Source organism: Oryzias melastigma, linkage group LG2 (genome assembly GCF_002922805.2).
Source record: "Oryzias melastigma strain HK-1 linkage group LG2, ASM292280v2, whole genome shotgun sequence".
Lineage (NCBI taxonomy): Eukaryota > Metazoa > Chordata > Actinopteri > Beloniformes > Adrianichthyidae > Oryzias > Oryzias melastigma.
The window spans coordinates 4,615,380-4,643,075 of NC_050513.1; the positions used below are offsets into that span (position 1 = coordinate 4,615,380).

General features: G+C 40.7%; 1 protein-coding gene across 1 annotated transcript in view; it reads right to left on the bottom strand.

Moving 5' to 3' along the window:
* Positions 1–2: 2 nt before the first annotated feature.
* Positions 3–27,696, bottom strand: part of LOC112159940 (FERM and PDZ domain-containing protein 4) — a gene marked incomplete at its 3' end in the record, with an annotated part of 66,251 nt that continues 38,557 nt past the window's right edge. Inside the window, exons 3-16 of the mRNA XM_024294201.2 lie at positions 21,950–22,101; positions 19,520–19,622; positions 17,152–17,197; positions 14,276–14,380; positions 14,029–14,136; positions 12,156–12,287; positions 8,870–8,989; positions 8,605–8,741; positions 6,916–7,042; positions 4,362–4,451; positions 4,102–4,284; positions 3,875–4,004; positions 1,566–2,552; positions 3–616 (exon numbers count right to left, since the gene is read on the bottom strand). Coding sequence (XP_024149969.2) covers positions 3–616; positions 1,566–2,552; positions 3,875–4,004; positions 4,102–4,284; positions 4,362–4,451; positions 6,916–7,042; positions 8,605–8,741; positions 8,870–8,989; positions 12,156–12,287; positions 14,029–14,136; positions 14,276–14,380; positions 17,152–17,197; positions 19,520–19,622; positions 21,950–22,101 — 3,034 coding nt within the window. The remainder of the gene's footprint in view (positions 617–1,565; positions 2,553–3,874; positions 4,005–4,101; positions 4,285–4,361; positions 4,452–6,915; positions 7,043–8,604; positions 8,742–8,869; positions 8,990–12,155; positions 12,288–14,028; positions 14,137–14,275; positions 14,381–17,151; positions 17,198–19,519; positions 19,623–21,949; positions 22,102–27,696) is intronic.

The window sequence follows — 27,696 nt, forward strand, 5'->3', positions numbered from 1 at the left end:
GTGGAGGAAGGGCGGGGGGTTCTGTGACGGTCACTGGGAACGCTGTTCACAGCAGATTCCTCAGTGACTGAATTCTCGGATAAAAAAGAATTCTCTTGTCCTTGACTTTCGTTTCGTTCGTAGAAGGAAGTGCGCTGCTGTAGTTCAAGATAGCTGCGCAAGCTAGCACCATCGCTTCTGTTGACCTCCCTTGCGCTGAAAGTGTTATACTTTCCAGCGGAGTCCATCGATTTCTTGTGGTGTTTGCCCCCAGGCGTCGTGGAACTTGGTCGCTGGAGACTGACCGTGTGATTACTCTGGGGCCTCACTTGCTGCCCCGATGCCGTCTCCAACTGGGGGCTCCGCCTCGGGGGAACTGCCGGGGGCTGAAGGTGTCGAGTCGGACTGCGGGGTTTCTTCTCTACTGTGCTACATGAATTAGGTGATACGGGGAATTCTGTTTTCTCTTCAAGTAGAGGTTGGTATCCCTCCTTGGTGGCCACCAGCAGGCGCATGTGTCCTTCGTTAAGCCTGTGCGAGGCAGCCAGTTCACAGATTTCGGTCATCTCCGAGGAGTTCGTCTCATTCCCAGAATCGGAGGACGACTCTGGGCTGAAGCCATGAGATATGTAAACACCTAAAGCACAAAGAGACATGATATTAAATGTGGTTAGCTTGTATTTTCATTTTGTTTAGCAGTTCCTTGTTTCTCAAGTAAGTTACATTCTAAAAAATAGGCTTCTGTAGGTGAAATCCACAAAGTAATTCTCTTTATTTTGTACAATGATACAATTCCTCACTACACAATTTATACACTTTTCTCAGACAAAGTGTATTAGTCTTGAAATGAAAACAAAGATTTGATCCCGATATATAGCTTTTTTTCTTATGCTGAAAAATATTTTGTTGTGGAAACAGACAATGTTGACTGTTCCCTTTAAGAACAAATTTCTCTTTATTTCCCAAAAGAGAAGCAGCATGAATTTTATTGGGTAAAAACAACTTTTATAGGAGATGCAGTTGCAGGGCTTAATGTTGGGATTGTAAGAAATTAGCAAAATTAGCCTGAAAAACTAAAACAAAAATTATCCTAAAAATTGAAAAAATAAATTAGCCAAAATAGCTGGCATGTAGCTAAAACATTAGCTAAACTCCAAAATAGCCTAAAAACTGAAAAAAACCCTAAATTAGCCAAAACAGCTAGCATGTATTTGAAATGTTAGCTAAACTCCAAAACAGCCTAAAAAATCTTTGGAAATGTCAAAATAGTCCAAAAAGTTATCAGAATGCCAATTTTTAAAACTTTAAAACTGTAACTTTTTAACATAATTTTGAAATACTGTATAAAAAGGCAGGAATATTATTCCAGAATAAATCAACTTAACCCTTAAATAACATTCCACATTTTACTCTTCAAAAATATATATTTTGTCATTTAAAATTTAGAAATAAACGCAAGATAACTTCGGGCCATTGATAACAATAAAATAAACTGATCTGGAGGGCCGGATCCGGCCCCCGGGCCTTGACTTTGACGTGTGTTTTATTGTGACTCATGAACAAATGTTGCCTGTAACTGAACTGACCGGGATTATGAACTCCAGGTGGAGGCGGTGGAGGTCTCTGCTCTGACACGGAGAGATGCTCCAGAGCCTGAAGTGTGTTCACGACGGCGTTCTCCAGCCTGGCCTCGCCGTCCCCGCTCCCCTCCCCCTCCTCGTGCGTTGGAACGGCATCAATTAATGATACGGGGATGTCGTCGTTGTCGCATGTGCTCAGCGGCCGCCCCTCCGGCGCCGTGTCCTCATCCGAACTGTCGCGAAACCCGGGCGGGGGGGCGGCTATGGCGAGGTTCAGGGTCTGCAGCAGGGTGTCATCTTCATCTTCGTCAACGCCGTCGTCTCCCTCTGGAGGGGGCAGCGACGTCAGGTCGATGATGTCGTCGGTGGAACCGGAGAGCTTGAGAAAAGTGGCTTTGCCAGCTGCCGCTCCCATCCCCCCTCCCTGGTTGGCACGCCCCCCACTTTCACTGTTCTCCCCCACAGGTGTGCCCCCCATGGAGTCTTCCTCACAGGAGGCATCGTCGTCCTCCTCGGCGTCATCGGTTGTGTCGCGGTAGAACAGGTCCCTCAGAACCGGCTCCTCCCCCCCCTCCTCGGTTATGATGTTGCTGTAGACGTGGGTCAGAGCGCTGAACTGGAGCGACATCCGGTCCTGGAAGTCCACGTCGTTCTGCAGGAAGGGGGCGCCGTGCTCCGACAGCTCGGGGCTCTCCGACAGTCTCTCGTAGCCCAGGTTCCTCGGCCTGTTCAGCGGGGGGTTCCCCCCGAAAATGAAGGAGACTTTGGCGCTGCGGGGGGAGTCTTGAGTTTTATGCCTGGCTGGGGGGAGGGGCGGGGGGAGGGGGCTCCTTGAGGGGCGATCGGCATCGGGGGTTGGGGGCTCTTGGAAGTACGGAGAGATGCTGTTCTCTCTTTGGAGGTTGTAGTCGCGGTTGAAGGCCTCCCCCTGTAGGGGCCCCTCATTGTCCCCCAAAGAGGTGCTGTAGGGCCACTCTAGGGAGCGCTCCTCGCCTGCAGACAGGAAGCAAGACGTCACGAAAAATTTAACTTTAGGAACTTTGAAGTCCAAGTTTGGTCATCTTTTGATCAAAACATTTCTAGTGTTTTTTTAGCTATGAATATGTTATTTTTAGCCAACATTTTCTAAAAACTATGTCGTTTTCTAGGACTTAGTTTCTGCAGAGCGGCAGTAGTTTGTTAGAAATTCACCTCTGATACATCCCCTCCTCCTAGAGATATCTGAAGGGGTATATAGTGCTGGGAAAAATTGTGTATCACGATATAGATTATTTTATATCACAATAACGATATATATCACGATATGCCACAATAAAGGATATTTTCAGTTATTCTTTTTTTTAAACGCACAACAGTTTTAAATTTCTTGGTTGGAAACCCCATTTTTGCAAAATAAATAAAAGCAAAAAAAAATAACCAAATAAATACGATAGAAGAGAAATGGAACAACAGACACTTTTCTATCACCTACACAATATGTATCGTCATATCGCCCAGCAGTAAGGGAAGGGTCGTCCAAAATATTGTTTTTAAGACCTAACCCTCGCAGCGGAGGGAAGGTTTCGCAGAGGAGAGCGCTTTTCTTCACGTTTAATGACTTTTTGTTTTAGAATGGCCTTTTTAAAGATCTAGAACCGATGTTGTTCCTGAGCACTAGCAGCTCTGCGCTAATGTAGCTAACCGGCGACTATTGAGGACGTCATTGAGTGGGAATAACGTCCAAAGTTGAAGACACTATTATGGCTATGTCTGAATTCCTTCCCTACTCACTATATAGTGCGTTTGGCATTTTCTAGTGCCTGAATCTACGATTCCAAAATCGAGTGTACCAGGAATTTCTCCGAAGTCTTCGCGATTTTGCATTGATGCTCACTACATTAGCAAATATAGACCAAAATGCATTGCGGTCGATCCATTTTTGAGGAAATTAACGTGTTTAAATGTTTTTTTTTTTCTAAACCTTCTACATTTTCATCATGAGAACACAGTGCAGTCACAAATAGATGCTGTGATTTTCACTTTGTGAAAAAGGTTTCAAACTGTATTTTTTTTTCATTTGCTCCTGATTCACAATGATTTAAATAGAGAAAAATAATCAAAAATGCAATTTTGAGCTTACATTTTTTTTAAATATTTGCTCTCCATCATCAGAAAAATGCCACAAAGATCATGTTAAAAACACCAAAAACATTATTTTTATATGAATAGGTCTTTAAAACATTTGGTTTATGTTTTATTATATCATTATTTTTCAGTTTTATTAATTAAAATGTGTTGAAAAGCATAAAATCACACAGAAAATGTGCATTACTGACCCATATCTTCTCCTGTGCAGGGGGCCATGTTGAATATAGATCTCCTGGAGTCCACTAGGAGGCGATAGTAGCCTGCTGTTAGACAGGCCAAGTTCATGGCATCACTGGACTCCATGATCAGAGTGATGGGCTGCAACGGCATAGACACAAACAACAGATTGAAGGTGTTTTTTTTTTTTTTTTTTTTTTTAATTTGGAGGAAATAACTGGGAGTTTCTTTGACTCACCCGGACGTCCAGAACGTGGAGCTCCAGTCGGACGTTGGTCTCGTCTTCGGTGAGGATCTCGATCCGGTTGACGTGGCTGAAGTCGGCCAGCAGGGCCACCAGGTTGGTCCGGGCGTTGATGACGTGGCTGATTCCGTACCGCGGGCCCACCAGCAGCACCACCTCCGTCTGTTTCTCACCTTGCTGCTCGATTGAAGATAAAGTCAGTCATCTATGCCCAGCTTTTAGCAGTAAAGATAGTTTGTAGAGATCTTTTTTACCAAAAGGATGGATTTGAATTCCCGTCCTCCGTACAGTTTGAGCTCGCTGAGGTACCTCAGGTAATGCACCTTTGCCTGCAAAGCCGTGAGCTGGACAAGAAGAGTATAAAAAGTATAAATTTTCACTTCTTACGTCTAAGTTTACTTGTTAACTACAGATTTTCCATTATGCCCCATTGTATCATTTAAATCTGATCAGGCTCCGCCCATTTTCTGCACTCTTTTTTGTATAGGAACACTATTTATTCACTATCTTTTATATACATTTGTCGTTTGTTTTTCATTTTCAGTTATTTGCTTCTTGAGAAAGTTCACTGTCAGAAGAGAATACAAATAAAAAGCTTTCTTTTTTTATATAAGTGCAAACTACTTTTGGGGTAAAATAAAAGTTGGATTAAAAAATGAAAAAATCAGTTTACTCCTAAAAAGTACAGGATGTTTTCATGAAATTCATTCTCTAAAGTCATTTTTTTTTGCCTTTTAGGTCCTCTTTTTGAGTAAAAGTATTTATAATAAAAAAAAAAAAAAACAGTGAAAAATCTTTTTTTTTAAACTAAATTGGTTTTGGACATAATTTTGGAAAATATATTAATTAATAATTAAATTGAATGAAACTGAAAATCATTTCAGTAGCACAAATATAAACTACTGCTCTAAGCTGTACTGTATACAATATAAATATACTTTCAATGAAAGTAAATCATAAATAGTGTAAATGTGTCATTGTTTTCTTGTTTTGTTGAAATTTCCAATTTAAAGAGAAGTTTTAAGTATTTCTTTTTTTTTTAAAACTGAACAGTTGATATTGTTTATTTTTAGATTAAATCTAAAAAAAATTTTCAACAGAAAAATGTAAGTAAAAATGCATAAAGACACACAGCATATAAACCAACCAATCAATCCATCTAAGAACCAATCATTACATCCATCAACCAACCAATAAATCCATCAACCAACCAATCCATCAGCCAATTTATCAATCAACCAATCAATCCATCGACCAACCAGTCAACCCATCAGCCAAACAATCAATCAATCCACTCATCTATCAACCAATTTATCAATCAACCAACCAATCTATCCATCAACCAACCAATAAATCCATCTATGAACCAATCATTACATCAACCAATTTATCAATCAACCAACCAATCAATCCATCAAACAACCAGTCAACCCATCAACCAAACAATCAATCAATCAATCAATCCACTCATCTATCAACCAATTTATCAATCAACCAACCAATCTATCCATCAACCAACCAATCAATCCATCTAAGAACCAATCATTACATCCATCAACCAACCAATCCATCCATCAATCAATAAATCAATCAATCCATTAACCAATCAACCAACCAACCAACCAACCAACCAACCAATCACTCAATTAATCATCCATCCATCAACCAACCAATTAGCCCATCAACAAAACAACCAAACAACCAATCAATCAGCCAACCAACCAAAACACTGACAGAACAATCAACCGACTGACCAATCAATTAAATGACTGATTGACCAACCAAACTATCAATCAATCAATGCCCATGACGATGTTTTGCAATTTAGTCTCACAGAAAAATGTTTCAGCGCAACGAAATTGTCAAATTTTCCTTATGAATTCATTCAAATCATCTTGTTTTAGTTGCCATTGGTTAACATGAAGAATCTTAATTTGTTTGAGAAGTAAGATATGAAATAAGCTAATGAAATTCACCATAACACAAGATTGTGTCCGTGATGTGTGCTTCCTAAAAGTTTTGTTTGTTTTGTTCTGTTGCAGATTTTCTTTTTTCACTTATTTCTGGTAAAAATGTTGTATATTTAAGATTAATGAAAAATGATAAAAAGCTCTTTGTATTCCAGTGTAATGAGAATCTTAGTAAGTACAAACTGGACAAAACGACTAGATCTAGACTTCCTCCAGTCTTCATTTACATTATCCCTCTGCTAAAAGAAACATTTTCATTTGTCAGAACTTAGGATGTTTATATGACAAATGTGTTCCTCTTAATGCAGTCTTTCTGCAGTTAGTCTGCAGCTCTTTTTGTTGTCAACACGACTTGAACAAACTAATGAATCAAGCTTTCCTGGCCAATGAAGCCTCTTTCATTGGAGTTCTGCCTGAATATCCACGTGTTTCCTCTCAGTCCGTTAATAGTAAGCCATTCCATAGTGACTGGTACTGCACTCGCTAATATAAACTTCAGATTCTTTCTCTTTATTTTTACTTTCAGTGCATGTGTTGTGACTGACATTAAAGAGAGCAGCAGGTTTTGTTCCAAAAGTTCCTTCTGGAGTTAGGATATTCTTCTTCAGACTGAGACACGCGTTAGTGAAAATACAGATCACATTATGCACAATCTGAATTAAAACTCGATTAATATTCAAGGTCTGGCTCCACGCAGGGTTCTAGGTTGACGCGGGTGAGGAGCTTTACAAGGTTGAGTACGGCAGCGGCGCTATTTTAGGCTATTGCATCAGAAGAGCGTCTTCCTGTCTCAGAAGTTTATCAACAAGGGCAAAGGGAGGCGGAGGGAGCCGGTTACTTTTTTCCCGGGAGGCACCAGGTTCTGGTTGGTTTTGAGGATGTGTGTCAGCGCCTTCTTGATGTTCTTCTCCTTCATGTTGGACAGCACAGTCGGGGGCAGGAACAGCGTCAAGCCCCACTCCTTTCTGGAGGGAGGAGACGGATAACAGCAGGGGTGTCAAACTCAATCACACAAGGGGCCAAAATCCAAAACACACCTTTATCCGAACAGGATAAACATTTTTTGAACAGCCTAAAATTAAATTTTTAAAACTTTTTAACTTTTTAACATAACTATGAACTAGGTATATAGCATTTACCTGTGATAAAGCTAGTGTAAATGCTGTAAGCTGAAAACGAAAAATACAAACAAACTTAGGTTTGCCAAAGCAGCTATGTAGCTGAAAAAAGCTAAACTTCAAATTAGCCTAAAAAATGGAAAAAAGCCTAAATGAACCAAAACAGCTAGCGTTTAAATACAAGCCTAACTTCAAAACAGCCTAAAAAACCTGTTTAAAAAAATCCTAAATTAGCCAAACAAGCTAGCATGTAAATATTAGCCTAAATCCAAAACAGCCTAAAAATGTAAAAAAAATAATAATAATAATAATAAAAAAAAGAGCCAAAACAGCTGGGATGTAAATATTAGCCTAACTCCAAAACAACCTGAAAAAATTAAAAAGCCTAAATTAGCCAAAACAGCTAGCATGTAAATATTAGCCTAAGTCCAAAACAGCCTAAAAACTTAAAAAATCCTAAATTGGCAAATGTTGCTATCTGAAATACTAGCTCAACTTCAAAATAGCCTTAAAAAAGCCTAAATTAGCCAAAACAGCTAAAATGTAAATATTAGCCTAACTCCAAAACAACCTAAAAAAACTTTGAAAGGCCAAATTAGTCAATACAGCTAGTTTGGAGCTGAAATATTAGCTAAGCTCCAAAGCCTTACATTTTGTTTAAAAAGCCTAAGTTAGCCAAAATAGCTAAGATGTAAATATAAGCCTAACTCCAAAACAACCTGAAAAAATTAAAAAGCCCAAATTAGCCAGAACAGCTAGCATGTATCTGAAATATTAGCTAAACTTCAAAATAGCCTTAAAAAAAAGCCTAAATTAGCCAAAACAGCTAAAATGTAAATATTTAGCCTAACTCCAAAACAACCTAAAAAAATTTTGAAAGCCCAAATTAGTCAATACAGCCAGTTTGGAGCTGAAATATTAGCTAAGCTACAAATTAGCCTTACATTTTGTTTAAAAAGCCAAAATTAGCCAAAATAGCTAGCGTGTAGCTGAAATATTAGCTAAACTCCAAAACAACCTAAAAAAATAAAAAAGCCAAAATTAGCCGAAACAGCTAGCAGAATGCTAATTTTTAAAACTTTAAATGTGTAACTTTTTAATGTAATTATGAATATTAAAAAGACAGGAATATTATTCCAGAATAAATCAACTTAAACCTTTAATAACTTTCAATATTTTGCCCCCCATTAAAATATATTTCTTCCAAATTTTACAAATTTGGAAGGCAAGCCCAAGATAACATCAGGTCATTGATAACAATAAAATAAAATGATCTGGAAGGCCGGATAGAATTACTTGGGGGGTCTTGACTGACATATGTGGATTAGAGCATAGAACCGCAGTCGGAACACAGAACTTCATCAGAAACGGCTGAGGATATGTGCGGGGGGACATGTGCCGTTGCTTACTGGATGTATTTGAGCGAAACCTTCTGGCTCTGTCTGGTCGTCATGGAGAGGATATACATCTGCAGGGCGGCCAATCGTAGCGCCGCATCGAACTTCAGCTCAGGGCCGAAGCGCTCCAAGACCACATCATTGCAGCTCTGCGGCACAGCAGAAAAAAGTAAGACTTCAATATCTGTTCTACAAACCTATGAAAACAACTTATAGTGGTTCCTACAGAGAAATATGAACCAGATTTTTTAACTTCTGGTTTGGAAATGATGTTCACCTGAACGTAGAGGTATTCGAACGCGACAGCGTCTCTGCGGAGCAGCTCCACGGGATCTCTGGGCATGAAGCTGATTCTAAACAGACACTTCATGCGGTCGGAGCCGGGCCTCTGCGTCACCTGCAGGGGTTAAAAACAGATATATATATATATATTAAAAAGCACAAAAACGCTAAAAAAAAAGATAAAATAATAAAAAATAATGCTTAAATATGAAATTGCAGTTGTCAAAAATTAAAGCCAACTTATCAAAATGTTTATATGTTATATTTCCTAAAAATACTAAAATAAAAGCTAAAAATTTGTTTAAAAACAGGTGGGGGAAAGGTTCGAGAGAATTCGGGTTAGACTTTCCATCAAACTCATTTTGACAGGTGCCCCGCCTCCAGTCTCGTGCCTCTATCAAATCCTCCCCCAAAAGATGACATAACAATTTTAATATAAAACTTATATAAAATGTATATAAAATTGTTATTACATAATCTTTTGGGCGGGGACCTATCTACATTTTGATTGGGTTAGACTGGGGGCGGGGCACCTGTCAAAGTGAGTTTGACGGGAAGTATAACCCTAATTCTCTCTAACGTTCCACCAACATTCAGCCAAAATTAAATCTGGTAGGTCTGCTCGACAGATCAAATTAGATACATAAATAGTTCAAAATGAAGCAAAATTGAATTAGATTATAGCTCAGGTTCTGTTTTATTTTAATTAGAGAATATTTGCCTTTCGTTTTGGTCTTCCTGCTTTTTTAACAGCCTGTTAAACCATATGAATGACCTTGTGAGTCCTTATAAACATATGCGGCTAAGCTAACTTGAATTTTGACTATTCTTTTGTTGTTTAATCTTTCATCTGTTCATCATTAGCTAGCTGTTCTCAGGTTTATGTCAGGCATGTCCAAAGTCTGGCCAAATGCACCCGATCTTCAAATCTCCATTAGCTCACAAACTCCTGTAATAAAATCAATCCTTTGTGGCCCCAGCACTCTCCAAGAACTCTGTGTGATTTCTTGATTGTGCTAAATTACGTTATAAGCCGTTGTGAACCTTTGGCAATATTCAAGCGACCACTTCCCAAGAAAAAAAAAAAAAAAAAAGATTATGTGCGCTCCTTGTTCACAACTCTTGCGTTTGTGTGTTGCTAACCCATTTTTAAGTTCATATTTTAGGGCTCTACATACAAATCCAATTGAACTATGAACAATGAGGGACCAATCATGGGTACAAAAGATGTTTGAAAAGTGATGATCAGGCAGGAATTAATAACTGGGATTTGTATCCGGCCGGAATTCTATCATTCCAAGTCTTTTGTATATCAGAATAGAACTCTAAAAGAAAAACCCTGGAGCAAGATTCACCTAACTGAACCCTGCACCACATGCAGTACCAGTCGCAGTACCGGACCTGAACCAGTACCTGGTACTTGCACCCAATGCTCGTACCCCACCCGACACTAGATGCGGTACTCTAACCTGGTACTGATACCCTAACCCGGCACAAGACACGGTACATGATGCAGTACCAGTCGTGGTATCGGACCCGAACCAATAGCTGGTACTTGAACCCAGTGGTGGTAACCCAACCCCGTACCAATTCGCATCCGTTACCAGTTGGGTCCGGTACAGCGACTGGTACCATATCCTGCACCGCGTCCGGTGCCGGGTTAGGTTACCAGTACTTGATAAGAGTACCCTAATCCAGCACCGGACACAGTAATCTAACCTGGTACTGGCACCATAACATTAACCCAGCACCGGATGCGTTACTCCAACCCGGTACTGGTACCCTAACCCGGCAATGGACGCGGAACTCTAACCTGGCACTGGTACCCTAACCCGTCACCGGATGTGGTACCGGATGCAATATCAGTTGCGGTACCAGTCCTGAACAGATACCAAACACTGTACCGGACCTGAACCGGTACCAGATGCGAACTGGCACCAAGTTAGGGTTAGGAGAACCGACGTTTGGACCCTACCCTCCATCAGAAGGGATGTTAAGTGCACAGTCCTTACAGCCCCCCAGGAGCAGGGCCTCAGGGCCTCCCCGTCCCAGGAAGGTAAGTAAAAAAACTTTAAGGGGTTATCTGGTCAATATGGATAGATGCCCACAGGGGGGGGGGTTGTTTTAGGGCTCACCCTCCTGGGGTTAAGCTTAGGGGTTCTGGACAAGGTTAGGGTTAGAGTTGACCCCCCCTGGCAGTGATGTTATTCCAGGGGGCAAAGGGGAAACGCTCATTGTGGGGAAAGTTTAGGGTACCGTTACTGGGTCAGGGTACGAGTGTGCACCGCGTCCCGGTACTGGATTGGTTCCAGTTCCCAGCCCGGAGGTTGGGGTTCTATAATTTAATGGGAACAGCCAGCATATCAAAAGAATGACAAGTTGGAGACACCTAAAACATCAAAAAGTGACACAGAGGGGTCCTCAACCAAACGTCAATATGTAACGAGGTAGGAATGAGAATGTTTTGGAAATTCCCAGTGATTTGGGTAGAAATGTATTCAAAGGTACTTCTGTTTTTTGAGACGAAATACAATTTTCATAAAAAGTTAATTTGTATTTAATGGTATTATTATGATTCAAAGAATATTGATTGAATCGTTGACTCTCACCTATTTTTACCTCACGAAATATGGCCCTTTTTTGTCAAAAATGTGGTTTCTAGGCTGTCAAACCACCTCCAATGGTACGGAGGAGTGGAGGTTTCTGTAGAGCCTCCCTTTTTTTCATCTAGAATTGAAATGTAGTTCCACCACTGCTGCCGCTCGGCTCCAGAGCAGACAGTGGTACTAAAGTTTTTATACCTTACTTTACATGAACATTAATAACCCAGAATATAACCTCCTTTGTGGGCCTGCATTTGTTATTCACCTAAAAACCAAGATTTCTTTTAAATATTGAGCATATTTTCTACATTTTTGATGACAGAGAGCATGTTCTTTCGTTAAAGAAGTCCCTGTGTACATCCGTCAGCAGGACGGGCGCGCAGATCAAACTGCGTGTTTGCTTTATCCGGCCTGTCAGAGAAGAGCTCCTCGCCGCCCCGTGCGGAGCGTCAACTGTGCGGCGTGCATATTAAAGCTGTCCTCCTGTGATCCGGAGCCCAGCAGCAGCCGTGGACCGCCGTTTGTCCGCTTGTGGGGTTGGTGCGAGCGTGTGCGAGGGTAAGTGTAATGCGAGCTGTCGCTCCTGCTGTGCCGGGGCTGATAAATGGCGCCGAGGTCTAAAGTGCTGCTGGAATACTGAGTGCGGGATAAGGACGACAAAAGGAGACGTCTCTGAACCTGAGTAAGCATCTCCTGTTCGTGCAGGAGCAGCAGTTTGCTCCCAGAATCCTCGGCGGTCTCCTCCAACACCAGGGAAAAGTGCTCGATGCATCGGATGGACAGCTTCTCCTGCAGGGTGAGGATCACTTCCTGCAACAACAAAGAAGACTCAGAGCAAACTCTTGTTTTTTCTGTTGCTGGTGTTTTGATTTCTATTGATTTTTGTTGACGGAAAATCAATTTGTTCTTGTGACGCTACAGTAAACTCTCTTAAGGACCAGTTAAACTTGACTTACACTGCACATTTGTCCTCGTTTTTAGGCTAAAAACTGAATGAAATGGAACAAATCCTTGAAAAACACATATTAACCCTATATAACCATTTGTATCGTATTTGATACACATATTTCTGAGACCACTATCTCATTTATATTATCAAAACGTTCCGTAATAACCCATTATAAATATTTTATGCCCTGCAGTTCATCATCCTTCCACTAGGGGTGTCAAACTAAATTGCACAGGGGGCCAAAATTCAAAACACACATTAGGTCACAGACCAAAGAGGATAAATATTTATTGAACACTCTAAAACAAAATTTCAAAAACTTTATGAAACTTTTTAACATAATTATGAACTTGATATATAGCGTTACCTGCATTAATGCAAGTGTGAGAGCAGTAAGCCGAATTTGACCAATGAATATGCTAGTGCTGATAGCGGAAGATGCTGAAATTGATAGCTAAAAACGCTGAAGCTGATATTCAGCTAAAATGTTAGCTAAATGACAAAATTGCCAAAAAAACAACAAAAACTATGGTTAGCCAGAACAGCTGCCATGTAGCTGAAATATTACCTAATCTCTAAATCAGCCTAAAAAACACAAAAAGCATAAAGAAGCCAATACAGCATGTAGCTGAAATATTAGCTAAACTCCAAAATGGACCAAAAAAAAAAAGAAAAAGCCTAAATTAGGCAAAACTGCTAGCATATACGTAGCTGAAATATTAGCTAAATTACAAAAAAAATTTAAAAAAAGCAAAAATATGTCAGTACAGCTAGCATGTAGTTGAAATATTAGCTAATTCCAAAATGGACCAAAAAATAAAAAAAAGCCTAAATTAGGCAAAACTACTAGCATATAGCTGAAATATTAAATGAATTACAAAAGAAAAACTAAAAACTTTTAAAAAAGCAAAAATAAGCCAGTACAGCTAGCATGTTGCTGAAATATTAGCAAAATGCAAATTGGCGTAAAAAACTAAATGAACAAACAAACAAAAAAAAAACTTAGGTTAGCCAAAACAGCTAGCATGGAGCTGGAAAAATAGCTAACCTTCAAAATAGCCAAAACAAACAAAAAAAAGGCTTAATTAGCCAAAACAGCTAGCTTATAGCTGAAATATTAGCTAAAGTCCAAAATATCCTAAAGAAATGTAGTAAATGAAAAGTGACTCCAAAAAGCTAGCAAAATGCCCCCGGGCCTTGACTTTGACACGTGAACTAGGAGTAGTAGAAGAACGTTTTCTGCTCATTTCAAAATGGCTGCCTCCATGACACTTTTGGCAGGAAAAGGTTAAACTAATCTTCAACATTTAAGATTAAGATTAGCTCATATATTGTTATTCCTTTTTCTAAATGAGTACTTGCTCTATTAAAAAAATGCAAAATTTGTGGATAATTAATCATTTGTAATACAGTCGTATCATGTTTAAAATGTAATGATTAAACTTGAAACTGGCTAAATAGGGTGCATTTTTTACTGAACGATATTTCTGCATCATAAACAAACAGTGTTGTGAACAAGAACTTACAGAATCCCCCATTGTATAATAATGAAATATAAAAAATATTAAAAAATCGAATAAAAAATATATATTTTACACGTACCTTTACAGAGGTGCTGCTGTCGAAGCGGAAAGACTTGGTCTGCCCATTTTCCAGGTAGACCTTCAGCACGTTTGGCATGAAAAGAAGGGAGTTGTCCTTCACTGGGTTCTGGGGGAAAAAGGATTTTCTGGTAAATCAAAAGAAGAGCCGTCTCTCTTTGTGTGGACGTCTCATCTCCTACACTTTCACTGAACATCTTAAAACTGTCTGATGTTGCTTCTGTGAAGGATGGTGGTGTGGAACTGACCGGGACCTGGCCATTTATGATGACCTCCTCAGCGAAGCGCACTTTGACGGGGTTGGACTTCAGCATGGCTTTTTTGGCTGCGCTGATGAACGCTGATTTAGGGGACTGATCATCCAAAAGGTGGACAGATGGGAGGAAGGAGAACAAGAATTCATGTTAGATCAGATTTAATGGACAGAAAAGTGTTTTAATACAAACTAACATTTCCATAGCTAAATATGAGAATATGAATACGTTTATGAATGTTTTTCTATCAGAAAAAGAAGAAATATCATTTTTTGCTGGATTGTTGCTGTAACAATAGTTTCTAATATATGTACTCGTGCCCAATGTTATAGAGTTAAGTTTGTCAGAAGGCAGCTACGTCCGAAGGATGCAAACAAGCCCACATTATGACACTTCCACCTCTGTACTGAGAGTTGAAATGACATATTTGAATTTGAGGGGAGAACAATGATTTTGTATAGAATTTAAAAAGACTATTCCAACGCATTTTCGCTTCCAACTCGTCATATATGGATGTATGGTTATGGCCCTCTCTGCGCCACGTTTTGGGTGTCCCCAACTCGCCCTTTTTTGATGTGCTGGCTGGTCCCATTAAATCAGGGGTCCCCAACCTCGGGGCCCCGAACCGGTACCAGTCCAAGGGCCGCATGGTACTGGGCCACAGACAGGAAAAAAAACATACGCTAATCAGGAACCCTCGGGGTGTGAACCAGTACCCTAACCTTAAACTGGTACCAGTATCCTAATCTGGTACTGGTTCCCCGTCCGGTACCTCGTCTGGTACCACATTCCGAGGGTTGAGGGCATGAGATTTAATGGGAACAGCCAGCATGTCAAAAACCCTGTTTGTTTTTTGATGTGGCGGTTGGTCCCCTTTAAATCAGAGGCCCCCAACCTCTGGCCCCCTAACTGGTACCTGTCCGAGGGATGCTTGGTACCCTGCCACAGACAGGGAAAAAAATGGTACCCTAATCAGGGGCCCCAAACCCTCGGGACGTGAACTGGTACCCTAACCCTAACATAGTACCAGTATATTAACCCGGTTTTACATCTGGTACCACGTCCCGAGGGTTGGGGACCTGTGATTTAATAGGAACAGCCAGCACATAAAAAACAATGACTTGGGGACACCCAAAACATTAAAAAGTGGCATGGAGGGGGCCCGAACCTGTTCATTTTTTGACGTGCTGGATAGTCCCAATAAATCAGTAGTGCCCAACCTCTGTTCCCTGAACTGGTACCAGTCCGAGGGCTTCTTGGTACCGGACCACAGACAGGAAGAAAATGCATGCGCTAATCAGGGGTCCCCAACCCCCTGGAAAGGAACCTATACATTAAACCGGAACTAGTATCCCAAACCCAGTACTAGTTCAGTGTCTGATACCATGTCTGGTACCACTTCCAGATGGTTGGGGACCTTTGATTTAAATGGGTACAGAGAGCACCTCAAAAAAAGTCAAGTTGGGGACACCCGGAACACCAAAAAGTGGCATGGAGGGGGCCCGAACCTGTTCATTTTTCGACGTGCTGGATAGTCCCAATAAATCAGTAGTGCCCAACCTTTGTTCCCTGAACTGGTACCAGTCCGAGGGCTTCTTGGTACCGGACCACAGACAGGAAGAAAATGCATGCGCTAATCAGGGGTCTCCAACCCTCTGGACACGAACCTGTACATTAACCCGGAACTAGTATCCCAAGCCCAGTACCAGTTCAGCGTCTGATCCCACGTCTGGTACCACTTCCAGATGGTTGGGGACCTTTGATTTAAAAGGGTACAGCCAGCACCTCAAAAAACATAAAGTTGGGGACACCCAAAACGTCAAAAAGTGGCGTGGAGGGGGCCCAAACGATAGGTATGTATAGGTATAGGTAACGATAGTATGACGAGTTGAGAGTGAGAATGCATAGATTATTCTTGTTCCACAACATAAAAAAAATATGATCGTTTTTTTCCTGAGGGTGTGGCTGTGGTGCAGCGGTCAACCTCTGATTGAAACACATGTTCAATTACTGCCTTGATAGCACATGTCAGAACACTAAACATTGTTCCTGGTGGTTAGAAGTTGGTATGTGGATGGGACTTGCAACAGTAAAGTAGTATCTTTTGCATTTTGGTTTAAGGCCCGCGGTCAGATTTTTCCCTTAGATTTTCCATATCGTATACACAAAAAAAACCAACGTTATTGTGTTATTTTTGCAAGACTTTGATGTCAGGCTTCAGACTACCATCCAAACCAAACCCAACTCCCCTCCACCTCTTCGCTTGACACCCAAAGCAAAAAAATGGACACCAAACAATCCTCCAAAGGTTTTGTGTTTAGTTTTAAAACAATTTCTTTAAGGTTTGTTTTGCTGCTGTTGTTAGTAGAGCTTTTTCTGGCCTGTAACCTCATACTTAACTAAAAAGATAATCATTTTTCCCTAAGTAATACTAATCTTATCAATGTATCAGTTCAGGTTTTGACAGTTGATTTCAATAAATGAATGAAGTGCTGCCACTTTTTGTACTTTTCCAAAAAAAACAAACCCAAAAAACAATATTTTTTAAATGAAAATTACTTTGCAAATTGGATTAAATGCTCATTTTAAGGGGTGTTTAAGCTACCAAGAAACTGCCTTTTGGCTGTTTCATCATCAAAGAGCTGCTCCATAAGAGAGACTGGAAAGTGTAAGGTGCCAATTACAAATCAGCAACACAAAAGTGCACTGATGTAAGATTTCCTTAAATTAGCCAATCCCACTTCAATCCCGTTCTGTCCTCTTCTGAAACATAGTTACTGCCACGTGATCTTGACACCTTCATCTTTCAATCTTTTTTTTTTTTAAATGAACTTCTGGATCTGCGATATCACGAAACAGTATCGACTCACAGGAAACGGCTGGACAACAGTCAGCAGGATGGATTCTTTGCAGCTCCTGAAATCCAGCAGAAAGCACAAAGAGGTCAGACTAAAGAGACTGCAGTGGATGCAGTTTAATAAATTCATGAATAACTTATTTTTAATAACGCCTTTATGAGGCTAAAGATGCTCAAGCATTTGTGTTTCTTCAGCTAATTTAGCAATAATTATCTATTAAAGAGTTCCACTCAGTTGTTAGTGAAAAACCAAACACTTTACAGCTAAAATAGATTCAAATTTAAATATTTTTAGCACATTAAAAGTCTGAAATCATGAGAAAAAATGTTGATTTCCTGAGATTTATTGGAGTCTATTTATTTATAAAAAAAGCTAACATTTTATTTTTAAAAACATAAAAAGCAGTGAAAAGTTAATTACATTTAATGCAACACTCTGGACATCTGGACAGATGTTAGCAGCTCTAGGTGATAATTTAATTCCTAAAAATATGAGATATTTGACAGTACATACTTGGTTAAAGCAAAACCTACAATATAAACTACAGTTGAAGTTGTCACTTAGTGCAAACACACAACAAAGCTGCAGATAGTTCCTAAAGAGGCCACCATCTTGAATTTTCCAAGAAAATTACCTTTAGTACCTTCTGAAAAATGTAAGCTTCCCCTAGGGATTTTCATCTATCACATGATAGCTGGAAAAACTGTTTGCTTCAAATGTTTGTACATTTTTAGCATGGTGAGCTAGCAAGAGTGACGTTTCGTTGTTGCTCGCACGCTTTTTATTGGAACATTGTGAAATTTTAATTCATGAATCCCTGGCTCAAGCTTAACTAAACTAAATAACATATAGGAATGTGAGCATGGTTAACAAAAATCTCAGTTGCCAAGGAAATCCAAAAATTTACTTTTGATGATTTTTCTAAAAGTTACATAAATCTGTTCGTCACCCCCAGACAACGAAAACATATCGTGGTTGCTATGGAGATATATCAATAGAAAAGCTGCCATTTTGAAAAAAATGTCTAAAAAGTAGAGTGAGGAGCCTCTCAGCAAATGAGGGTCATAAGGGGGTCTGAGGGAAGCTAGCATACCGCCCCCGTGGCTTTAATTGCTATTTTTATTTACAGCATTTGTGACTTCTGAAGGTTTTTACATCTACATTGGATACAGTGAACGCCTGGTTCACATTGGGTGTGGAGGCCGCTTCCATTCAGCGCCCTTGTTAACCTATAATTTTATTCACACCAGACGCAAAGCGCCGCGGACCTCCGCGGCCGGCTCGTGCCGTGCAGCGATAGTTTCGGCGTCAAGTCAATATAGCTTATGTCAAAATAATTGTACAAGGATTAAATGACCACAGCTGAGCAGAAGTGAATGTTGACCGTGGCAGAAACATGCATGTCTGGTGTGAACTAGAGGCTACGCGAATACCACACGCAGATACCGCGCACACCCCGCGCAGATCCCACTCACCCCGCGGAGATACCGCGCAGATACCGCTCACACCCCGCGGAGATACCGCTCACACCCCGCGGAGATACTGCGCACACTCTGCGCAGATAACGCGCACACTCCAGGCAGATACCGCTCACACCCCGCGCAGATACCGCGCACACTCCGCGCAGATCCCGCTCACCCCGCGCAGATACCGCTCACACCCCGCGCAGATACCGCGCACACTCCGCGCAGATCCCGCTCACCCCGCGCAGATACCGCTCACACTCCGCGCAGATACCGCGCACACTCCAGGCAGATCCCGCGCACACTCCAGGCAGATACCGCGCACACTCCAGGCAGGTCCCGGACACCCCGCAGAGATACCGCGCAGATACCGCTCACACCCCGCGGAGATACCGCGCACACTCCCCGCCGATACCGATGTGAACCAGGCGTTAGTCTGTGGTTACAATGGCTTCCTTTTGAAACGACCTGGTTTTCTGTTTGCCTTATACCCACACAGCATCTGATGCTTTACGTTCATGTAAAGACAATCATAATTGAGGTAACTTCAGAAGGAGCTAGTTGTGTATTTTGAAAGCGGGGATTGAGAACAGACAGAAAAGCTAAAGGCCTTAAAGAAGCTTGAATTATTTCCAAAAATGAGCGAGAACATCCCAAAGAAGAGGTGAAAACTCTATAAAAGATACAAAAAAGTTGAAGTGATTTTAGACTTTTAACTGTTGACAGAAGCTGATTTCTACTCTATAAAAATAAATCAAGTCAATTCAATTCTGATGAAACTTTAACATAACCAAATTGCTATGAAGCACTGATTCTTCAATTAAAGCTGTCGTTGATCAAGTCACTTCACCGCTCCTTGTTCTCAACTGGAGAAAACCACTCCGCTGATACCGTGAGAAGAAAACAAAGATGTCCACCTGACGAGGTCGATGACCCGTTCTCTTGGAGCCGAGCTGACGGGCTCGTCGTTGATCATGATGATCTCGTCACCTGGCAGCAGCTTCCCCTCGGATGGACCACCTGCACACACCGAGAGAGGCACTGATCAAACTGCTCCGTTGATGCAGACAGGTGGGTATGAGGCGGTCCAGCAGAGTAATATGCAAAGTGGATCTGTGTCTGCTGATGTACCGAGCGGACGTCTTTACTCAACTACTTCCATGGCTGAATATTCATCAGTTCAGGTGTCTGACCAGAACTCAGCTTCAACACTGAAAGAGTGACGGAACGATACTTTGATATAGCAATTATAGTTGCTACAGTAGGTAACTTAGTAACCTTGTTTGCTAAAACTAACATTTTTCCAGTTTCCACAAACCAGAAGAAATTCCTAAAATAAACATTTTCTTGATTATGAACATCAATATTTACTACAGAGTAAGTCTTTTGTTCACCACAAAAGTAAATATTTAACACAGCAGTAACACAAATAATCAACGTTTACATCTGTACTAGTTTTTGGACAGAATTTTGTCTCCGGGGCATATTGTTTGCTCTACAGGAAAGGTTCTCGTCTGTGACCTCGATGAACTTAAAGTAGTTCTTACTGTATATCTGCATCCGGTATCGTTTCATCGAGCTGCTCCACCTGTTTGGTGTGTGGGATGCGTGTGGTCTAGTGTCTAAAACAACATTAACTCTGATTGGCTACCATGAAACATGAAACGGTCATTAGCCAATCAGAGTTAATGTTGTTTAGTAGTTAACTGCCCATTATAAAAAAATCTGATGTCTCAACATGATCTGTGTCCTCCATGGATTGTAAATGAGATATACAGTCAGTAGTTCCATGTAGCGATTGGGCTAATGAGGCTAAAAACTTTACCGTTGGTTCTTCCACACGTGACAGGAGCGTCTGTCTAGTTTATGGACAGATTTTTGGACAAGAATCAAGCACTGAATATGACACGTCAAAAGAGGCAGCGGACACGGATTCGACACATGAATCGCGTTTGGTGTAGAGGAAGCATTACACAGGGTTTGGCGGATTTGATCAGAAGCATCACAGCTTTCTCCTAAAAGTGCAACTTATACTTCTGAGCAACTTACTTCTTTATCATGCTTTTTTTCTCTTCAGCAACCTATACTCCGGGGAAACTTACTCTCCGGTGTGACTTATACTACGGTGTGACTTATACTCCGGTGTGACTTCAATGGCACTTATACTCCTGGTGTGATTTATACTCCGGTGCAAAGTGTACTTAGGTGTAGGTGGAGTACGCCAGTGTGACTAATACTCCAATATGACTAATACTCCGAGGTGACTTATACTCATCTCATGGTGTGACTTATACTCCAGTATGACTCATACTTCAGTAGCACTTATACTCCTGGTGCGACTCATATTCCGGTGCGACTTATACTCCTGGTGTGATTTATACTCCAGTGGTATTTATACTACGGGGCAACTAATACTCCTGGTGTGACCAGTACTCCGGGGCAACTTATACTTTAGTGTGACTAGTACTCTGGTATGACTTATACTCTGGTGCAACTTACACTTTAGTGCAACTAATACTTTGTTATGACTTATACTCTGGTGCAACTTATACTTTACTGCGACTAATACTCTGGTATGACGTATACTCTGGTGCAACTTATACTTCGGTGTGACTTATACTTCGGTGGCACTTTTACTCCTGGTGTGACTAATACTCCTGGTATGACTAATATTCTGGGGCAACTTATACTTTGGTGCGACTAATACTCTGGTGTGACTAATACTCAGGTGTGACTTATACTCCTGGTGCCACTTGTACTCCTGGTGAGACTTATACTCCGGGGCAACTAATACTCCTGGTGTGACTTATACTCCAGTGTGACTAATACTCCAGTGTGACTTATACTCTGGTGTGACAAATACTCCGTTGTGACTTGTACTCCGGGTGTAGCTAATACTTCTAGTGTGACTAATACTCGACTAATACTGTGGTATGACTTATACTCTGGTGCAACTTATACTTCGGTGTGACTTATACTCCGGTGTAACTAATACTCCGTAAGTATCAGACCATAAAGTCCACTTGAAATCATTTGATTGTTTCAAAAATCAACAATATATGTAATATATGGATTCTAGATCTGTTTAGTGACCTGGAACTTACTGTGTATGGTAGACAGAGCTTGAAAATCAGTCAAAATATTTTAGTCCAACTCTGGTAAACTACAAAACCATATTGCTTGATTTATTGGAGTCAAGAGCCTGATGGAATTTTATTGTTGTTGCTGTCAATCTGCCTTATAGTCCATTAAAACGTGGTAATATAAAACTTTTAGGAAAAGTTACGGCCACTCTTTAAAATTGAAGTACATATTTAGGGTCCATGAGTTTGAGTTCTGGAGCCCACCTGGTGTGACAGAGCGGACGACCACGGGTTTCTCGCTGCCAGCCACAAAGCCAAATCCCAAGACCGGGTCTCTCCGCATCTCCACCAGACGAGGAGCGGGCGGCACTCCGTCCAGGTGGACCTCTTCCAGGGAGCTGCTCTGGGATCCTTGGCTGGTAATGAAAACGATGAGAACCTTATTAATGAAGCATAAAAAAGATCCTCAGGAGTGGTGAGAAAAGTTCCACTAAGAGATGACATTGCGGGTAAAGGGCATTATGACCGACGAGGATCCGTCCAGCTGCTCAAAGGAGGCTATCTTTAAGACCACGACGAGGTGCGCATTAAAGGTCAGTCATTGAATTTACCCCCTCAGAAGCAAAAGCTCAAAGAGATAACATTAAAATAGGAATAAACGACTTGTGCAGCTCGATAAGATGTTCATAAATCAGCGCTTGCTCCGCGTTTTAGGCTGAAGGGCTGCTTCTCCTCCTGCATTCATGAAACGCCTCAAGTTTATGATGTGAAACCAAATTGGCACTTAAAGCTTTATAAAAGTCCAGATTAAAAGTCCACTTTTGACTCAGCCGTATCACTAAAACTCACTTTTGAAGCATAAGAAACTTCATGTCGGGTATAAACTACGAGAGGCAGCTCTTAGCGCCAGCTGTAGCTCAGGAGGTAAAACAACTACTCAGACAGTTGATGGTTCGACTCCTGGCCTCTCAGCTTTAGATGAGACACTTAAACGCCACCTGGGAGCTTAAATGTTTGGAAAGCAGTTTGGAGGGTGAAGGAACACAAATTGTGAGAGTTGTAAGCTTGTCAAAAGTATGATGTAAAAGTTAGGCTAACAAAAGAGTTGTATGCGGTTTTATGAATATCCTAAATTTGAAAAGGCCATCTTTAAACGAGGAACTGTAAAGAAGCATTTATAGATGTTCTGATGGTGAAAATGTGGATGGTTTATTTAAAATATTGCATTTAAACACGTTTTTTGTTTGAAATTGTTCGACCGCAATGCATTGTGGTCTATATTTGTTAATCTAGTAAGCATCGATGCACGTTAGTTTATCCACAAAGACTTCTGGGAAATTTTAAGTGCACTCGATTTTAGAATTAGTAGATTTGGAGAGCACTAGAAAATGGTGCACACACTATATAGTGATTGGAGGGAAATTTGTGTCTCAGTGTGCTGTGCACGTGTGATGTCATCAACGTGCGACTTTTCAGATCTTAACAGAATTAACTCAAAACGATTCCACGATGCCACGACTGTTATTGTTTATGTCAGGGATAAAGCCTGACGAGGTGTCCGTTATCATCAATTAATGTTGTGTGTGGAGGATGGATCGCATCGGACGGTAAACTGTTAATGTCCCACTCCAATCACATTTTGATCTATTGTAAAATTGCTCTCCGCGGCTTTTTAATTAATAGTTTTACATTTTTTAGGCAATTAAAAAAAAAAACTAACAAAGTGTAATTTTCTAGGATATAATTTCTGCAGAACAGCAGGAGTTCATCAGAAATTTTCTGAGTTGTGGGTGGGACTGTTGGCATGGAAGTAAGCCTCTACTGATGTCCCATCATCCCTTCGTTTGCACTCTCTACCGCTAGCTAAGAAATATTCAGAAATACAGTTTTAATCCTAAATTATTTTATAAGTGTCTTCCATTACGAGAAAAATGCTACAAGAACACGTTAAAAATCAGGATTTTTGTTTTGTCTCTAAACCTGAAGGATCAGACCAAGGAGTAGGGAGGTTAAGAGGTCATTAATATATGTCTGAGTTTGTACGTGCAAAGATCTAACTAACTAAAATTAAAAAATCAAATCTGAAATTAAGTGGAAGCCAATGAAAAGAAGACAACAGCAACGTTATGCATATCCATTAACCAGCTCCAATTAAAAGCCTTAAGTTTTCTATTTTTTTTAAATACTTTTTTTATATTAAATATGTTTTTCTGAACTGTTTAGCAATATTAATATTGATGTTTATATAAAGTAATCAAAAATAGGTAAAGAATAACTCCTGCTATATCTCCTGGGTATTAAACCTGGAAAATGAAATCTTCATTTTTGTGTACATTCATTATAATTTAAACTTAGTGTACATTTCTGTTGTGTTTTTTCATGACTCATCCTTAGTTTGACATTTATCAAATGTGATGTCCTCAAGCTGACTCTGATGTTTGTCCGAAACCGATCTCGTGCAGCAGGAGTCCTCAATAAAGTAGCATTAAAGCCATAAAATAAAGGTTAGCATTAGCTCCGCCCACATGCAGTGGGAGTGGCAGGTTTATGACGACATTTTTGGACAGGTGTCAAAACAGAGGCAGTAGGTGCGGTGAGAATGTCACACTACTGGTTCATACGATTTGTGCATTTTCCAATATGTAATTTTGGTCTTTTGTGATACGTGTGTGAGATACATCATTCATAAGTGCTTCTCGCAATCGTCATTCGTCAATGTGTCCAGATGTCACTCCAGGGTCTTTACGTGGATACAGTTTTGAGCTGTTCAAAATTTTTGGTTTAATTAAATCTATGCAATTTATGTGTATTTTATGTACAATTATTACTTAAATCTTATGCAATTTTTGTGATATTTTCGCAAGTCCCGCAAATTTGTGACTTTAGACGACCGTTCCACGTATGTCTAACGGACTTTTCCTCTACACTCTCACTCCCAACTTGTCATCATGGACGTATGACCGCGTCACTTTTTGATGATTTGGGTGTTCCTAATTTGTATTTTTTTAGACATACTGGTTGTTACCATTAGATCAAGGATTCCCAACCCTCAGGACGCGGTACCCGATGCGGTAGTAACAAACACGGAATTGATACTAGCTTAGGGTACGGGTACCGGGTTAGGGTACTAGTACTCTAACCCGGTACCCTTACAATAATCTTGGACGGTTCATTACTCGTCCAGCAGTCGGGTCTCTTGCAGGGCGGTGTCTGCGTTAAACGGGCTAGGATATGCAACTCTGGATGTGTGCTGGGTCCTTCTCGTAGACCTCTCAAGATGCGGCTCCAACCAGGGGTGCCCCGTCTTGGCAAGGGTCCCCCTTGGCGGGCTGGCTCAGTCAGACTTAGAACTGGTGTGGTCCAGGTGATACCAACTGTGTTGGCTGAATGTGTTTTCTGGCCAGTGTCAAAAGTGTTAAAGTGAAGAAATTCAATGACGTGCGGGTTTACGTGTTCTTTGTGTAGTTTATTTGCACTTCCTTGGTGGTTCGTTTGTGATACATCTGTGAAAAATTTCACTTAAGGACAATAACGGTTCTCACATTTTACACGTATATTCACGTATGACCATTGGTGTAAAATGCTCAAATCGTACGTAGCGGCAATAAGACATCTAAACAGAGTAGCTGTTTTTGAAATTCTTTTGCAGCTTGGACATCTCCCATGGCAACAGTCTGCAATAGAAAGAATCTTAACCTCATGCAGAACTACTGGTGACCTTATTCTCAGACTTTGCATGACCTGCGTGGATTTATTCACTGATATCCATGTCGTGTAGACATTCAGTATTACAATGTGTCGTATTAAATCTTCTCGGTCTGGGTCAATCTGTACCTCTGTTTGACTTTCCAGCCTTGATTTCTTTTTCCTCATTCTCTCTTCCATTATCGCACCGCTCTGTATTGTACATAAGGCAGAGAAACCTCAAACTAAATCTGTATGTAATGAGGCATGTTCTAATCTGCGACGCTGGCTCATCTTCACTGTCAGGGTTGGTAGGGTTTAATCCCGCAGAAGGACAGCGCGAGCGGCGAGGGGTCAGGGGTAAGCCGAAATAAAAAGATCGGATCCTGGTCATGTAGTAAAAGAACACGCAACCCTCAAAAGAAAGAAAGAAAAAAATCATACCTGCCAGGATATGATACTACCAAGTTCTTTTAAACTATTTGAAGCAGTTGGGTTCATGAAAACTGTTGTAAATAATAAAAAAAAATTATGTTTCCTTTGTTTTGAGGACCAGATGGTACAAGTTCACCTCATGGTCAAGCCTTATAACGCAAAACTCATGTACAAGATTACTTCCTTTAGCAAAAGTGCTTTTGAATTATTTAGAAGAAAAAAAAACATTACCTCATCTCAGATTCTACAGGCTTCAGTTAGCATGTTAGGAATGATAGCATTTTAAATTTTTAAAGGTTATGGTAGCACAAAACGACATATGGTTTGTTTGGATAAATAATTTCTTTTTTAGTACAGCCAGGTTTGACTTAAAGTACTTTAAAGCATAGACTCAAAGTAATGTATTTTTCATAGTATAACTTGCGTTATTTTGCAAAGTTTGCCCAGGGGTGCGACTTACACTCAGGAGAAATTTGACACACACACCAAAAAACACAAATTTGACGCCTGAATCACACTTGGTGTGAACGTAGAATTACTCAAGGCTTTGGATGGATTTTTTAACCCTAGAGCAATATTGTTCTTCACCCAGGGAAAAGCATTTACATGATTTTCAATATGTCATGGGTCCCTAAGTAAAGTCTAACATATCCCAGGAATGGGTGGACCAAAGACTAATTCTCCAGTATCATTAATATATACATATATTTTTAGGTATTTTTTCTTCTTAAGTTCCTAACTTTTCAGTAATTTTCAAGCATGTTTTTAGGATCTTCCTATGTTTTTATTTTTGTTACATAAACCACTGTTGAAAATAAAATGAAATTATTTAATGATCTAATTCATCATGTGTTGTCGTATTTTGCTATATTTTTATGAGAAATACTTTTTATTGGGTATTTTATATCGAGTAAAAATTACCCGGCAAAAGCAGATGTGTTCTACGGTTTAGAAGCGCTGCACTTTTCTTCCAAAAGTGCGACTTATACTCCGGAATTCTGGAAAATACCGTAGTAATAATTTGTTTAAATGACAAATTAGTGACGTGCGATCATACACTTCCGGTTGGATGCTAACACTGTTTTGTTGCCCTCAATCCTAATGGTTAGTGACAGTAAAGTTGAGTCAAATTTAATTTTAATGCTCTTTTAGCTCTTTTTAGCAGAAAACTTTTGCTATGTAAATGAAAAGCATGGTGGCAGTGGGATCATGATCTGGGCTGGTAAATGTGTTTACACAACAGCAATAAACAACAATAAAATGCAAAGATTTTTGGTGTTTTTACTTCTCGCACATGCAGTGATGCTGTTTAGGTTATCTGAAACTAAAATGTAGCTTGCAAAGACTACGGTCACACATCCCAAAATGCCACCGCATAGTGACCCAAATTTCAGCAAATTCAGCAGGTGGACGCGCAGTGGCATTTGTAATCAGGAAGCGGGAGTCACATTTTTACATGCCGCATGGTGGCCGCGGAGGTTTTAAGAATGATAAATTTCAAATTTTATGGGGGGATTTTTCTCTTATAGTTGACATCGGTCAGTGGCCCGGGTAGATTTTGAGTTCGCACAGTGGAGGTCCAGTGACAGGCAGGGATGACACCATTACGAAATTGAGCAAAACTTGGACGGCCATAGGGCAAATCAGGCAGTCATGTGGCAGTCAGGTGGCAGTCAGTAGGCACTCAGGCAGCAGTCAGGTGGCAGTCAGGTGGCAGTCAGGTGGTAGTCAGGCAGCAGTCAGGTGGCATTCAGGCGGGAGTCAGGTGGCAGTCAGGTGGTAGTCAGGTGGCAGTCAGGCGGTAGTCAGGTGGCAGTCAGGCGGCAGTGAGGTAGCAGTCAGTCAGCACTCAGGCAGCAGTCATGCGAAAGTCAGGCGGTAGTCAGGTGGCA